General features: G+C 38.5%; 1 protein-coding gene across 1 annotated transcript in view; it reads right to left on the minus strand.

The window, feature by feature from the left end:
* Nucleotides 1-17395, minus strand: part of LOC130929904 (E3 ubiquitin/ISG15 ligase TRIM25-like) — a 42404-nt gene that overhangs the window by 21301 nt on the left and 3708 nt on the right. The window contains exons 3-7 of the mRNA XM_057857523.1: nt 17131-17364; nt 14133-14295; nt 13909-14010; nt 10505-10603; nt 2256-2308 (exon numbers count right to left, since the gene is read on the minus strand). Of these exons, the coding sequence (XP_057713506.1) occupies nt 2256-2308; nt 10505-10603; nt 13909-14010; nt 14133-14295; nt 17131-17364 (651 nt within the window). The remainder of the gene's footprint in view (nt 1-2255; nt 2309-10504; nt 10604-13908; nt 14011-14132; nt 14296-17130; nt 17365-17395) is intronic.

Genomic DNA, 17395 nt, shown 5'->3' on the forward strand with positions numbered 1-17395 from the left:
TTAATCGATGAACTAGTTAGTTCGAATAATCGAGTAATCGGATAAAAAACAAATGAAAATACTGAGCCTCAAACGGTATAAAAAAATAAATAAATAAGGATCTATGTCCAACAAAAGAGCAATTGGCCAGCTTACATACAGTGGAGCAAATAAGTATTTATAGTCAACCACCAATTGTGCAAGTTCTCCTACTTGAAAAGATTAGAGAGACCTGTAATTGTCAACATGGGTAAACCTCAACCATGTGAGACAGAATGTGGGGAAAAAAAAGGAAAATCACATTGTCTGATTTTAAAAAAAAATCCAAATTAGAGTGGAAAATAAGTATTTGGTCACCTACAAACAAGCAAGATTTCTGGCTGTCAAAGAGGTCCAACTTCTAATGAGGCTCCACTCTTTACCTGTATTAATGGCACCTGTTTTAACTCATTATCGGTATAAAAGGCACCTGTCCACAACCTCAGTCAGTCACACTCCAAACTCCATTCGGCCAAGACCAAAGAGCTGTCGAAGGACACCGGAGACAAAATTGTAGACCTGCACCAGGCTGGGAAGACTGAATCTGCAATAGGTAAAACGCTTGGTGTAAAGAAATCAACTGTGGGAGCAAATATTAGCAAATGGAAGACATACAAGACCACTGATAATCTCCCTTGATCTGGGGCTCCATGCAAAATCTCACGCAGTGGCGTCAAAATGATAACAAGAACGGTGTGCAAAAATCCCAGAACCACAGAGGGGAAGTAGTGAATGATCTACAGAGAACTGGGACCACAGTAACAAAGGCTACTATCAGTCACACAATGCACCACCAGGGACTCAAATCCTGCACTGCCAGACGTGTCCCCCTGCTGAAGAAAGTACACGTACTGGGTCTTTCGGCATGACAATGATCCCAAACACACAGCCAGGGCAACAAAGGAGTGGCTTCGTAAGGAGCATTTCAAGGTCCTGGAGTGGCCTAGCCAGTCTTCAGATCTCAACCCCATAGAAAATCTGTGGAGGGAGTTGAAAGTCCGTGTTAACCAACGACAGCCCCAAAACGTCACTGCTGTAGAGGAGCTCTGCATGGAGGAATGGACCAAAATACAAGCAACAGTGTGTGAAAAGCTTGTGAAGAGTTACAGAAAACATTTGGCCTCTGTTATTGCCAACAAAGGGTACATAAGACGTATTGAGATGAACTTTTGGTATTGACCAAATACTTATTTTCCACCATGATTTGCAAATAACTTCTTTAAAAATCAAACAATGTGATTTTCTGTGATTTTTTTCCCCCCACATTGTCTCTCATGGTTGAGGTTTACCCATGTTGACAATGACTGGCCTAATATTTTCAAGTGGGAGAACTTGCACAATTAGTGGTTGACTAAATACTTATTTGCCCCACTGTATATATGTATGTATAATATAGGCCACAATATTAACATTTGGTATAAAAGTCTGGTGTTGAGCTTTAATACTTTTATGAATAAACATGAGTGAAATGAGGAAATGGGTGATCTTGTCGTATTAACATCCGTGGGAGGCACTTTTCCAACTGGAGACTTTCATAATCATCCTTGCAACACTTGCTTTGTTAAAAAAAACTAGCGAGAAATTGAGCTTCTATTTCTGGCGGGTTTATTTTTCTATTTTAGCTACTTGTGTTCCGAGACTTGACTTCTGGCACTCTGGTTTCTTTCTCTACCGAGCAGCGGGTGCCGCTGAGTTCCCCCATCGTCGCGGACACACTTTGAGCTGCCTCTCATTAAAAGACCAGCATCCGCCACTGCTTTAAACACCTTCTTGTTGTGAGTAAAAACAATTACACATAAAGATGCCTTGTGGGACTGTTAAGACTGTAAACAATATTCAAAAATTTGCTTTATTTATTGGTTGTACAACACAAGACAAATATATTATGTGTGAATAAGCTTATTTAAAAGAACATAAAATGAATGTTTTACCAGGTTCCAAGGCAGTTCTGTTTCTACTACACTCAATACAGTCTTTACACACTTAAAAATTCAAATTAAAAATATTTCTTCAAACTGTTAACGGAATTTGTTTTGCGAGTGTTGATGGCCGATCCCCAACTCGTCTGGTGGCTCTAGGACACTGAAGCTATACGCTAAGTAGTTACGCAGTTGGTAACTGAAAAAGTATAGCTTGGTAAGGTATGTGAATAAAGAAAAATACTGCTGCTTGATGATCCAGGTTTTCAATTTAATGCGGGAGTTGATGTCACTGTTGAAGTCCTATTTCTTTCTGGCATGACTGCGACGCTGATGGCTCCTCAGCCTGGGGACTGAAAACAGTTTCGAGCCTGCAATAAAATTTAAAAGAAAACACTAACATTACGGACAAAGAAAGGTAACAACGCCTACATAAAATTAGAGATGTCCCGATCCGATATTTAGATCGGATCGGAGGCCGATATGGGCAAAAAAATGCGCATCGGTATCGGATCGGCCGACACGGAAAAATTCCGATCCAGACTTCTGATCCAGTTTTTTTTTTGTGAAAATCCAGTCCGGGTTTTCCAGCGGACCGATTTAAATAATCCATTCCAGTTTTTGCTTCGGTTTCCCTAAAATCCGGTCCGCATTTTATGGCACACCTTCAACACATTACATTTACATTACCGTCTCCCAATTCACCGAGAGACTTTATCGGTAAAAATGTCAGCTGTGTGGGATCATTTCACCTTATAGGACGACAAAGACGAAGAGGCAGAGTGCAACATATGCCACAATAAAGTCAAGCGTGGTGGTAAAGCTGCAATAGCTCCTTTGAATCATCCAAAGTTCAAAATATGATTACATGGAAAGATATTCAGCGCAGGAAAATATTCGTCAATAAAAATGAGTACTGTGGGGAGTGCGCAACTAATTAAGTAGCCTCACCTTAGGCTGATACATACTACTTGATAATAATGTCCGATATAAATGAAATGAATATCTTCGTCTATACTAGGACAGATAATTTTCTCCAGGGTATTTTGCCGACTATTTTTATACCTGTCCACACTTGTTTAAGGTGCGTTTAAGGACCTCCCCGCTTCTGCGAGGTACACCTGCATGTGCGCAAACTACGCATGTGTAAAAAGGATTTGCCTCATGTGTTACGTCATCGCCCACGCGGTTTAACTCTGAAACGGAAACTCATTCCTAGCCCACGGAAAATTTCGAAATTACTACTCCTTTTAGACTGGAGATGTCCCGATCCGATATTTGGATCGGATCGGACGCCGATATGGGCAAAAAAATGGGCATCGGTATCGGATCGGCCGACATGGAAAAATTCCGATCCAGACTTCTGATCCAGTTTTTTTTTTGGAAAATCCAGTCCGGGTTTTCCAGCGCACCGATTTAAATAATCCATTTCAGTTTTTGCTTCGGTTTCCCTAAAATCCGGTCCGCATTTTACGGCACACCTTCAACACATTACATTTACATTACCGTCTCCCAATTCACCGAGAGACTTTATCGGTAAAAATGTCAGCTGTGTGGGATCATTTCACCTTAAAGGACGACAAAGACGAAGAGGCAGAGTGCAACATAGGCCACAATAAAGTGAAGCGTGGTGGTAAAGCTGTAAGAAGTTTTATTACAACCAACCTAATCAAGCATTTAGCGAAATACCACCACAAACAATATGAGGAGTATGTTAAGAAAACTGAAGACAAAAAGAAAGGTCCTACGCAACTAACACTGGCAGAAACTTTTGCTATGCGTGACTAACTGGCACTCGACAGTCCCAAAGCCCAGGGAATAACAAGAGTCATTGCCGAAGAATTCATTCTGGATGACGTGCCATTATCTCTCGTGAGTAAAGACGCACCATCCAACACTTTTATGTAGGGCTGTCCCAAACGACTAATTTTCTCCCGATTAGTCAGCCGACTATTTTTACGATTAGTCGACTAATCTAATAATTAAAAAAAAAATTTTTTTTATTTTTTTATTTTTTATTTTTTTTACTAATTTAGCAATGAAATTTTTGTTGACGCTTATCAATTCACAAAAACATATTGGAACACGTAAATCACAATAATAAATCACAAATAAACAATGAGTTCAAATGCTGATAGAATTAACTAGTGCAAAAGAATGGAATGTAAACAGATTCAGAACACTGACTTCGCCTTTCCAACATGATTCAAAACAATTCTTAAAAAAACACCTAGCATTAATAGTATATTATAGTACTATATATAATAGTATTTATAATAATTATTCATTGCCAATCAGATTTTCCATAAAGGGTGTCATTTTAAAGGCTTTGTGTAGAATCTGAATTCTGAAGTATGTGGGATTAACTTCAGAAATCGCTATTTATATGATGAACATGACATGCTTTTATTTTGAAATGTTCACCGGAAACACGTTCGCTAAACCGCTAACTTCAGCGTTACATTCCTCAAAAAAAGCACTTTTTGCCATTGCATGTAGTGTCAATAATAGATTTTTTGGTCATTTTTTTAGTTTGCAAATGCTGTTAACCAGCGATTTTTCATGTCCGAAGTGTCACCTTTTAACCGCAAGTTTGCTTTCACGAGACGACTGCCAAAGTTTTATAGCAGGCTAAAGTAAGTTGCCTTTTTCCCCCATTCACCTCAGTGTAGCAGTGCTAACGTTACAGTGTTTAATATAGATGTGTTTTCCTATTTTGTATGTCTGAACTTTAATTCTAAAGCCTGTTGATAAGAGAAAGGAACTCGAGACTCATATGCCATCAGCACGCACGCACCAATGTATGCACGTGCGCAGCTATAAAAGGCAGCCGTGAAAATTACCGCCCTCATTTTTATTTGCCGTGCGATAAATGGACTCATTGCATATCGTGACAGGCTTAGCAACTTCAATAAAACATGTCATTAGTTAGTTAGATTGACTTACAAATTGGGTGACGGCGCTTTGGGTGTTTATTCACGGCCGATGTGCAGCCAAGCTTGGCATTGAAGAGACAGGACACAAGAGTGTTCCCTCCTATGTTTCTTTGAAATAAGTCAATGTTTTGGACACTGGTGCGCTTTTTTGGCTTTGTGCCGCTTTCCCCTCTTGCATACAGAGCATCAAACATTCTGAACTTTCCACGCATATATTTTTTAACCCTTCATTAACCGTCGACGGGATGTTGTGCTCGTCGACGGATTTACGTCATCGATGACGTCGACGATGTCGACTAGTCGGGACAGCTCTACTTTTATGCTGCATTCCAGAGAAGTGGGAAGTCGGACTTATCCCACTCGGATGGTACCAGTTCCGACCTCAAAGCGTTCCAAGTAAATGTAAACAAAAAGATGGCTGATCGCGACAAAGTGTGTTTTATTTTGGCCATCCAAAGACATTTTGATCTCCAGCGAACCTGTCGTCCTATAAGCGATCAAATAGTAGAGGAAAAACGATGGCTGCGTTATTGCCCACACTGTAAACTGCCTTTTTTTAGTTACATCCTTTGCTAATCGTCAATATAAAAACATAGCACAACAAAGATAATTCACTGTATGAGAAAAAATACATGGCGTCTCAAATAAACTTGATTTACTTCATTATTGTGTTATCATTCAATACGTTTTCTTGAGCGCCATTTTGTCCAGTGACGTCAGATTGAAACAACTTGGAAGTCGGGGTAGTTATTTTTTCTCCGACTTCGCGACTTGGGCCTCCTAGTTCGAGTGGCGTTCCAATTACCGTATTTTTCGGACTACAAGTCGCTCCTGAGTATAAGTCGATCCAGCCATAAAATGCCCAACGAAGAGAAAAAAAACATATACAAGTCGCACCGGAGTATACGTCGATTTTTTTGGGGAAATTTACTTGATAAAATCCAACACATAGAACAGACATGTCATCTTGAAAGGCAATTTAATTTAAAAAATACAATAGAGAACAACATGCTAAATAAATGTACAGTGTACAGTGCATGAACAACGAAATGTGAATATACTGTCCTACGTTACGGCTTGGTCCTGGCTATACAGCGAACTCCCAAAAGACAATGCTGGACATCCGTATAATTTGCTGAATCAATTTGGTCCTCGATAGAAAACAGGTTCGCATCAACGTAAATAAATGATAATTAGGTACTATTAGTAATAAGTAACAGGTTAGCATGGGTTCGCTATCATTAGCACATCGTTCAAACAACCACACAACTGGCTCTAAGTGTCCGATCGCGGGTGGAAAACACACAAATACAACAGAAAAGATGATACACGCAGGCGTTGCCTCTGTAGAGATGACTTAAAAGCATAAACAATGAAAGTAGGTTCGCAGCCGTCTATTCTCTCTCGCTAACTCGCCTACTCACTCACTCAGAGCTACGTAGCTGTCCGTCTTCTTCTGGTGTGTGAGCACTCTTCTTCACGTAAACAAGTGCGAGCGCGCCCTCACGTGGGCGTGAAATCGCTACAAACTAAATGCATCCATTTCAAGATAAAAAAGTCAATAATACAATTGAACATACACTGCCAAAGGCAGAACGCGAACGTGGCCATAGCTATAAAGAGTTATTCAGATTACTATAGCATAAGAACATGCTAACAACTTTACAAAACCATCAGTGTCACTGCAAAACACCAAAATAACATGTGAAATTATATCATAATGTGTTTATAATTCCACACATAAGTCGCTCCTGAGTATAAGTCGCACCCCCAGCCAAAATATGAAAAAAAACGCGACTTATAGTCCGAAAAATACGGTATATTTTTCTAGTCGGAGGTCGGAAAAGTCCGACATCCCACTTTTCTGGAACACAGCATTAGAACCACGGTACACCATGCCCAGACGTCATTACATCCTTCAGCGATTCGGCCGTGGAAGATTCGAGAACAATTCACAAACATCCAAATTCCGATTATTGAAATATGTCAAGTAAAGCGGAACTAATACACAGCGCGGTCTTCGGGACGCAATGCCGTCCATCATGCTTGTCTAATAGATATCATATGTATATAGAACTAGATGCACAATGACAGACTCGACACCGTTAGCAACAAGTGCATTAAAAACTACGTGCGTTAGTAAACAGCCGCCATCTTAAAGCAGGAGATTTCCCTTGTAGGCTGTTGTAGTGAACCTTCCAAGCGAACATAATTAACTTTTCATCTAAAATACTCCTAAATCGGCAAAATCTTGACTTGAATCTATCTTCAAAACAGTTTTAAAACTTTCACATGTCAAAAGTAGACAGAAGGGAAATTATGGAATAACGGGAGCAATTTTAACAACTTTAACAGTTGATTCGCAAAATTAAATGAATGTAGTTTAAAGCTGCTGATACAGAATGGGGACTTGAGTATTTTATTTACTGTTTTAAAATGTTAACTTGATTCTGAAATAGTCGTTTATTTAAACCTGAGAGGCTTTTTATACAATTATTGTAACTAATGCACGAAACATTAAAAGCATCTAATAGCTTGGGGGGTGTGTGGGATTTTCCACTGACAGTTTACAATATTATTTGCACGTTTTACTGACTGACTATGCCATTTCTGTTTGTTATTTATAATGTTTTGTGTTTGTCACTGAATAAACAGGTCAGTTTCTTGTTACCAACCATTGTGTGTTATTCAAACTCACCTAATTCAGCTGGCTAGTTGTTATCAAGAGTACTAAAACCCTTTTCAACATGAGTCTGACAACTAAGTAAGGAGGCTAAATAACTTTAAACTTTAATACATGCTCAGATAGGCCGGTATCGGTATCAGCCAGTATCGGATCGGAAGTGCAAAACAATATCGGTATCGGATCGGAAGTGCAAAAACCTGGATTGGGACATCCCTACATAAAATACTTTGATAACACTTTATAATAAATATCCGTTATAATTAGATAACACAGCATTTTTAAACTGTTAATAAATGATATATTGTTGACTTGAGTGTTTATTTGAGCATTTATAATAATACCTTATAGACAGTTAATATATCAAACTGATGGTTAATGAGTAACAAAAGACTTGTAAGCTGTATTTCAATGATTTACCTTATAAATTAACATTAAATCATAAACAAGCTATTAGTAACTTTCTAACTAATGACTTAAGTATTTGTTCATATTTTTTTAATGTTGGAGCAGGGGTCCCCAAACTTTTTCCTGTGAGGGGCCACATAACTTTTCCCTTCTCTGATGAAGGGCCGGGGTCAGTTTGTAACAGAAAAGGTGTGACGATTGCAGGAGTGCCTAAATGTAAAAATTTATTGTTTTTCAGAAAGCCACAATCTGATAACCCTCTCTGGATTCTCAACGGAACAAAAGTAAATAGAATAAAATATATATAATATAATATAATCAGGGCTGTCAAACGATTAAAATTTTTAATCGAGTTAATTACAGCTTAAAAATAAATAAATCATAATTAATCGCAATTCAAACCATCTATAAAATATGCCATATTTTTCTGTAAATTATTGTCGGAATGGAACGATAAGACAAGATGGACATTCAACATACGCTACATAAGTACTGTATTTGTTTATTATAACAATAAATCAACAAGATGGCATTAACATTAACATTCTGTTAAAGCGATCCATGGATAGAAAGACTTGTAGTTCTTAAAAGATAAATGTTAGTACAAGTTATAGAAATTTTATATTAAAACCCCTCTTAATGTTTTCGTTTTAATAAAATTTGTAAAATTTACAATCAAAAAATAAACTAGTAGCCCGCCATTGTTGATGTCAATAATTACTTACACAATGCTCATGGGTGCCGAATCCTATAAAATCAGTCGCACCCAAGCGCCAGCAGAGGGCGACAAAACTCCCAAAAACACAATTAACAAGATGCCAGTTCACTGTGCTGTCATTTTAATCTGTTTGAGCAGGGCATGTGCATTAATTGCGTCAAATATTTTAACTAGGGCTGTCAAACGATTAAAATTTTTAATCGAGTTAATTACAGCTTAAAAATTAATTAATCGTAATTAATCGCAATTAATCGCAATTCAAACCATCTATAAAATATGCCATATTTTTCTGTAAATTATATATATATTCTGTAAAATAAATTGTTGGAATGGAAAGATAAGACACAAGATGGATATATACATTCAACATACGGTACATAAAGACTGTAGTGGGCATTTCACTCTACTGTCATTTAAATCTGTCTATGCTGTCCTCACTCCGAAGCGTCTACTTTTTCCAAAGCTAGACAGCTAGTGAACGACGCCTTAATAATTGGACTTCTTCCTTTTTCATCTGATTTATTAATAAAATGGCCTCAAACCATTGTCCTCTTTAGACCGTCGTAAAACTACAAAAAGTACACAAGCATTGCATTAGCAACAACGTTAGCTTAGCATGCTATACAGATTCACTAAACATAAACAAAAAGCGTCTCATACAAAAAATATAACATTTCGCTTACTAACATAATATGTACATTCTTTACAACAACCATACTTACGGACAAATCTTGTCCAAGGATCATATAAGCACAACATTATCAGCCCGAGACGTCGTGCAGCCATAATGAACTGACAAGAAAACAATAAACCATGTCGCAAAGCGACCACAAGAGTTCGCTATTGGACAGCACAAAAACCCTTGCTGTAAAACTTACCAAAAGGCAGAATACTTTCTGAGCGGGACATGTGCGTTAATTGCGTCAAATATTTTAACGTGATTAATTAAAAAAATTAATTACTGCGCGTTAACGCGATAATTTGACAGCCCTAATTTTAACGTGATTTATTAAAAAAATTTAATTGCCGCCCGTTAACACAATAATTTTGACAGCCCTAATTATTACAGGTATTATTATTATTATTATTATTATATTATTCAGATTTTTGTTTACAATTTATTTGTTTTGTTGTTTGTAATTGCCATCTGTAATAGTACCAGCAGTATTTATTAAGGATTCAGTGTAGGTTTTCGGGCTGTGGAATGAATTAATGGAATTATAATGTATTCTTATGGGAAAATCCTACTCGACATATGACCATTTCGACTTAAAATCAAGGTCCTGGAACAAATTAACTTAGTAGGTAGAAGTACCATTGTTCTACATCTTAAGGCCCATAACTTAGTATGTAGAAGTACCATTGTTCTACATCTTAAGGCCCATGTCCACATGTCTCTGTCTGTTGGCATGAAGAGCCTTTGTTCCCCATTAAAAGGAAGTATTTTTTTCAGGGACTTATAGAGCCACAGAGTGTAGCACACTTGGTCGAATAGGCCCAATTAGAAGATTCATTTTGGTTTTGAGTAAGGGCGTGGCTGCACAGCTCAGTAACGCCTCCTTTTTTGTAGGACCCTCTTCTATAGGGGGTTTTCCTCCTATGTGTGTGAGTGTATTTTTAATCCCCAAAAAGAGGCGAGTTTCTAGCATGTTAGGTTGTCATGAGATGATTAGAGGGGGACGATCGGTCACCACCCTGACCTGCCTGCCTTCCGAGTTTGCGTGATGTCTGAGGTGAGCCAAATTGCGAGGGCCCGTTCAGTCCTGCTTGCAGGCCTAGTTTAATATATAAGTCAAATCTCTGGAGCAAAACAGTTACCAACCAAGAGGCGAGAAGACAAATGTGGGGACAACAGGTCCTGGGCTCAGGAAAGGATTGAGGGGGCTCACGGGACTTTGGTCCAGGCCGGTTGACGGGATCCCTGTATCATGTACAGGAAGAGGATAGAAAGGAAGAGGATAGGACATGTGTTACCAGTTCAGTGTATGAGTGCTAAGTCTTCAAACTGTGGCAGTGAATTCAGAGGCAAAGTTAATGCAACAAAAAAACTGCTAAATATACCGTATTGGCCCGAATAAAAGACGGCCCTGATTATAAGACGACCCCCTCTTTTTCAAGACTCAAGTTTGAAAAACGACTTTTTGAACACAAATTAATTTTTATACAGAAAATAATTACAGTACATCTGAAACGATTATAACAATACATTTGAGAGAAAAAGCATGTTATTTTGCCTCATTCAAATCTTAATATCTGAAGATTTAAATATGTAAACTAAAGTGCAATCACATTTGTAAATGAATGGCTTCTGGTTTTTGAAATGTAAATAAACCAATCTATTGTGATAAAACAACAAAATTGCAATAACTGCATTCAATTAAGTCTAACTGTAACTGTAGTCTTGAAAAATCTGAATAAGGAAAAACATTGCAATTAAAGATGTCCTGATCGATCGGCGTCTCGATCGATCGCGTTCGATCACGTCATTTTCAAAGTATTGGAATCGGCAAAAAAATATCGGACATGCCTTTTTTTAATTTTTTTTTTTAAATTAAATCGTTTTCTAATTGTATTTAACGTTACAGACAAAATGTCTTAAACTCATCCAGAGTCTTTAGTTTTGGCTTAAAGTAGGGCTATCAAATTTATCGCGTTAACGGCAGTAATTAATTTTTTAAAATTAATCACGTTAAAATATTTAACGCAATTAACGCATGCGCTTCATGACCCACTCACGCATTGTCGCGTTCAATCTATAATGGCACCGTTTTACCTATATATAGAGCTAAAAGGCAGTGTGAAATGAGTAGAATGAATTTTGGCAGTCTTTGGAGCCTTTTTTTAAATGGCTAAAGCCTTACAATCCCTCCCTCAACAATTAGAAATATTGTGGGAAGCAATGTGGGAAGAAAGGTAGTAGTTGATCTTTTTCTTCACACCCTATGTTATTTCCCAACGCAGAGAAGATATATCAATTGGTGCCACTGCGCACAGTCATGGTTGCACTTCCCATCATGCATTTGGGCAGAACAGTTAAATGGCTACAGTATCATTTACTGAAAGCTCAACAAATACACTAGATGGCAATATTTAGTCACAATATACAAAGTCACATTTATCCTTTAAGAATTACAAGTCTTTCTATCCGTGGATCCCTCTCACAGAAAGAATGTTAATAATATAAATGCCATCTTGAGGATTTATTGTCATAATAAACAAATACAGTACTTATGTACTGTATGTTGAATGTATACCGTATATTCATCCGAGTTTTACTCATTTTTTTTCTTAAAGCATTGCCAAAATGTATATGATCGGGAAAAAATATCGGGAATGATTGGAATTGAATCGGGAGCAAAAAAAAAAAAGCAATCAGATCGGGAAATATCGGGATCGGCAGATACTCAAACTAAAACGAATCGGGAGCAGAAAAACATGATCAGAACAACACTAATAGCAATAAAATAATGCAAACTGGTTAAACTTGAGAGTAGCTTAGATCTGTCATGACAGACCATCGCTTCAATGATATCTGGCGCCATCTAGCGTCATGAATGGGTATAACATCTAGACCGCGAATATAAGACGACCAGTGGCGCCACCTGGGGGTGGCCAGGGGTGGCCACGGCCACCCCTATAAATTGGTTGGCCACCCCACTGGCCACCCCGCTTGCCAGTATATCGTTAGATTGTTGTAGCATCAGTTATGCATTTCTTCCCAAATGAATGAATTTATTTTGTTAAATGTAGGGCTGTCAAATTTATCACGTTAACGGGCGCTAATTAATTTTTTAAAATTAATCACGTGATAATATTTATCGCAATTAACGCATTCGCGGTACGACTCATTCACGCATTGCCGCAAACAGCCTATAATGGCGCCGTTTTACTTATATACAGAGATAAGAGGCAGAGTGGAGTAGATACAAGCATTCATTGGAGCCGTGCTTTTAATGAGCAAAAGCTTTGTCATCTCTCCCACAGCAACTATAAATATTGTGGGAAGCGACGTGGGGAAGAATGACAGGAGTTGATCTTTTTCTTAACACCCTGTAGTGTACCCAACGCAGAGAAGATATAGCATTTGCAGCCACCACACACAGTCATGGTTGCACCACTTCCCAATATGCATTTGGGCATAACAGTTATGTCGCTACAGTATCATTTACTGAAAGCTCAACAAATACACTAGATGGCAATATTTAGTCACAATATACAAAGTCACATTTATCCTTTAAGAATTACAAGTCTTTCTATCCGTGGATCCCTTTCACAGAAAGAATGTTAATAAAGTTAATGCTATCTTGTGGATTTATTGTTATAATAAACAAATACAGTACTTATGTACAGTATGTTGAATATATATATCCGTCTTGTCTTATCTTTCTATTCCAACAATAATTAACAGAAAAATATAGCATATTTTAGAGATGGTTTGAATTACGATTAATTAATTTTTAAGCTGTGATTAACTCGATTAAAAATTTTAATCGTTTGACAGCCCTAGTTAAATGTACACCTTATACCTAATGTATACATAACACAATAAAACAGAATTGTTGTGGAACTCAAAATGTTGACTGGACAGTTATGGACTATGCACATTAAATCATTAGTAACATCAAATATTACACACTACACCAAAGTATATCAGTAGCCGTGTCCTTAAGTCTTTCTTATAGTTTTCCCCTGACCTTTTTACTGCAATATAATAATGAAAACCTGAAATTATGGCTTTTAGTTTTGGCCACCCCAAGATTTTAAGTGGCCCCATCTGGCCACCCCAATGAAAAATTTCTGGAGGCGCCACTGAAGATGACCCCCACTTTTTCCAGTCTTATTTCAATACAAAAAACACTGTCTTATATTCGGGCCAATATGGTACTTCTAAACTAAATAAGGATTACATAAACATATGAGCTCAAACAAACTCGTACCTTATGTTGGTCTCAACTGGGAGCAGCTGGATTCAGCCATGTTGGACGCGTTATGGCATATTCACTGTTGCCACTAGAGGGTAGTGTATCCACCCAAATCAATAAAACTAAATGCAAAACACTTCCAAAACAAACCATTACAACGCCATTAAACGAATCTTCGAAGCAGCTAAATTTGATTCAAAGCTTTTTTCTGAACAAATTACTTGGGTTAATTGAATAATCGTTGCAGCACTAATTTCAACCTTATTTTTGTAGTTGAAAAGGTGAGGCGTTCATGGTGACCTACCTGTCTCCTCCAGTTGAACAGGAGGCTGGACGACGCTCATGGGTGTCGTTACGTCAGTGTGGACAGGTGTATTGGGAGGAGCAAGGATGGCCACTTCTCTCACTGATGGAAGAACATCGCAATTAAAGTCCATCATAGACACATTGGTCAACAGCGCAAAAATGCCAAATGTATCACCTGTGTACCATTCAGTCACGTATTGGCAGTCTAAAATAAATGTGCACCTTTCTCATAGATGCTAACGAATCCTCCCTGGCAGACCTCTTGCAGCACCGCTTTAAAGTCGCACACGGCTTTGGTTGCGGGGTCAAAGGTCAAGCCGGGGTCCACGGCGACGGCTGGCAGAATCGATGACACGGGCGCGACGGTGTTCAGCGTCTGACAACTCTGTCACCACAGAAGCAGCAAATGAAATGGCACCTCATTTTGGGCCGTTTGCTGTGCTAAATCTCAATCTTAAGACCTTGCAACCTTTATAGGGCATGTGCCAATTTTTGGTCATTATATATATATGTATATATATATATATATATATATATATATATATGTATATATAGTAAAATATCGAAATGACCAGACATTTCACGCGTTAGTTAAATTTTTCGAATGACCCCTCAAAATTTTCCGTTCGCCTGTAAATGCAGGTTTTTTAGAGAAAAAAATAAACAAACGCGACCTGTCCTACAATTTTTGACCGAATCACAAAATTTACGCATTAAAAATTCCGGGAAGGTAATAGGTATAAAAGTTGCATGCAGAATTTGGCAAAAACCCATAGTCCCCCAAAATTCGTCAAACACTTGCCCATTCATTTTTAATAGGCTGCAATTGACAGCCATGTACGTCCAAATTTTCAATTGCAGGAAAGCATACATTCTCGCAATTTTTGACCACTTACCACAACAGCCAACTGCCGCGCAAGTAAGTCGATGCCATTGAAAGCTATATACATCCAAATTTCCCGAACATTTTCAATGGCAGAAAAACCTGTGTGGTTGTGATTTTTGACCAAAAACTTACCATTATACCCCACTGATAACTGAAACCCAAGTGGATCGATGCCATTGACAGCCATATACAGTGATACCTCAGCTCACGAACATAATTGGTTCCCAGAAAGTGTGTGTAAGGCGAAAAGTTCATCTTCCGAACATTTATTTCCCATAAGAAACCATTAAAATGAGAATAATCCGTTCCCAGTTCCCCATAAAACATAATTTTCTATTAAATAAGCCTTAAAACGACACAAAAATATACAGTGCCTTGCAAAAGTATTCGGCCCCCTTGAACCTTGCAACCTTTCGCCACATTTCAGGCTTCAAACATAAAGATATAAAATTTTAATTTTTTGTCAAGAATCAACAACAAGTGGGACACAATCGTGAAGTGGAACAAAATTTATTGGATAATTTAAACTTTTTTAACAAATAAAAAACTGAAAAGTGGGGCGTGAAATATTATTCGGCCCCCTTGAGTTAATACTTTGTAGCGCCACCTTTTGCTCCAATTACAGCTGCAAGTCGCTTGGGGGATGTTTCTATCAGTTTTGCACATCGAGAGACTGACATTCTTGCCCATTCTTCCTTGGAGCTCAGTGAGGTTGGATGGAGAGTGTTTGTGAACAGCAGTCTTCAGCTCTTTCCACAGTTTCTCGATTGGATTCAGGTCTGGACTTTGACTTGGCCATTCTAACACCTGGATACGTTTATTTTTGAACCATTCCATTGTAGATTTGGCTTTATGTTTTGGATCATTGTCCTGTTGGAAGATAAATCTCCGTCCCAGTCTCAGGTCTTGTGCAGATACCAACAGGTTTTCTTCCAGAATGTTCCTGTATTTGGCTGCATCCATCTTCCCATCAATTTTAACCATCTTCCCTGTCCCTGCTGAAGAAAAGCAGGCCCAAACCATGATGCTGCCACCACCATGTTTGACAGTGGGGATGGTGTGTTCAGGGTGATGAGCTGTGTTGCTTTTACGCCAAACATATCGTTTTGCATTGTGGCCAAAAAGTTCAATTTTGGTTTCATCTGACCAGAGCACCTTCTTCCACATGTTTGGTGGCTTGTGGCAAACTTTAGACGAGACTTTTTATGGATATCTTTGAGAAATGGCTTTCTTCTTGCCACTCTTCCATAAAGGCCAGATTTGTGCAGTGTTCGACTGATTGTTGTCCTATGGACAGACTCTCCCACCTCAGCTGTAGATCTCTGCATTTCATCCAGAGTGATCATGGGCCTCTTGGCTGCATCTCTGATCAGTTTTCTCCTTGTTTGAGAAGAAAGTTTGGAAGGACGGCCGGGTCTTGGTAGAGTTGCAGTGGTCTGATGCTCCTTCCATTTCAATATGATGGCTTGCACAGTGCTCCTTGAGATGTTTAAAGCTTGGGAAATCTTTTTGTATCCAAATCCGGCTTTAAACTTCTCCACAACAGTATCTCGGACCTGCCTGGTGTGTTCCTTGGTTTTCATAATGCTCTCTGCACTTTAAACAGAACCCTGAGACTATCACAGAGCAGGTGCATTTATACGGAGACTTGATTACACACAGGTGGATTCTATTTATCATCATTGGTCATTTAGGACAACATTGGATCATTCAGAGATCCTCACTGAACTTCTGGAGTGAGTTTGCTGCACTGAAAGTAAAGGGGCCGAATAATATTGCACGCCCCACTTTTCAGTTTTTTATTTGTTAAAAAAGTTTAAATTATCCAATAAATGTTGTTCCACTTTACAATTGTGTCCCCCTTCTTGTTGATTCTTGACAAAAAAATTAAATTTCATATCTTTATGTTTGAAGCCTGAAATGTGGCGAAAGGTTGCAACATTCAAGGGGGCCGGATACTTTTGCAAGGCAATGTTTATATATATATATATTTTTAATAAGATCAAAACGTTTTTTGAGTGAAAGCAGTGAATTAGTCTTTTTTTTATTCTAGTTACATCTGAGATGCAATTGTTGGCTGTTTTCAACAATATACATCGAAAATAAAGACATTGATTGACTGAAAATGGTTCAAGATTAGATGAAATGTCTTGTTTTCTCATGTATATTTATAATTGCTCTTCACCTAAAAATATATTTGTTTGATCCGATTACTCGATTAATCGATAGAATTTTCAGTCGATTACTAAAATATTCGATAGCTGCAGCCCGAGTATGATGACAATCAAAGCATGAAAAAACACCAAAAATCCCTCTGAAGTGTGATGCTCTCACCTGGAGGAAATGCAGATGGTCGTCAGAGAGCACCAGCCGGTCCAGCTCGGTCTCACGCTTCTTATGCTCGGCGACCTCCTTATTGATACTCTCCAACAACTGCTGGCCCTGACTCACCGCCAGCTTCTGCTGGGCCTTGATCAGTTCGCGCAGTTCGAAGCGCTTCAGCTCCATGCCGCTAATTAGGTCCGCGAATACGCTGTCGCTCGTCTCCGCCGCCAGCCGAGCCGAACGCTAGGGGAGCGCAAGGGCGTGAGCCGCGATT

This window comes from Corythoichthys intestinalis, chromosome 14, assembly GCF_030265065.1.
Source record: "Corythoichthys intestinalis isolate RoL2023-P3 chromosome 14, ASM3026506v1, whole genome shotgun sequence".
Classification (NCBI taxonomy): domain Eukaryota; kingdom Metazoa; phylum Chordata; class Actinopteri; order Syngnathiformes; family Syngnathidae; genus Corythoichthys; species Corythoichthys intestinalis.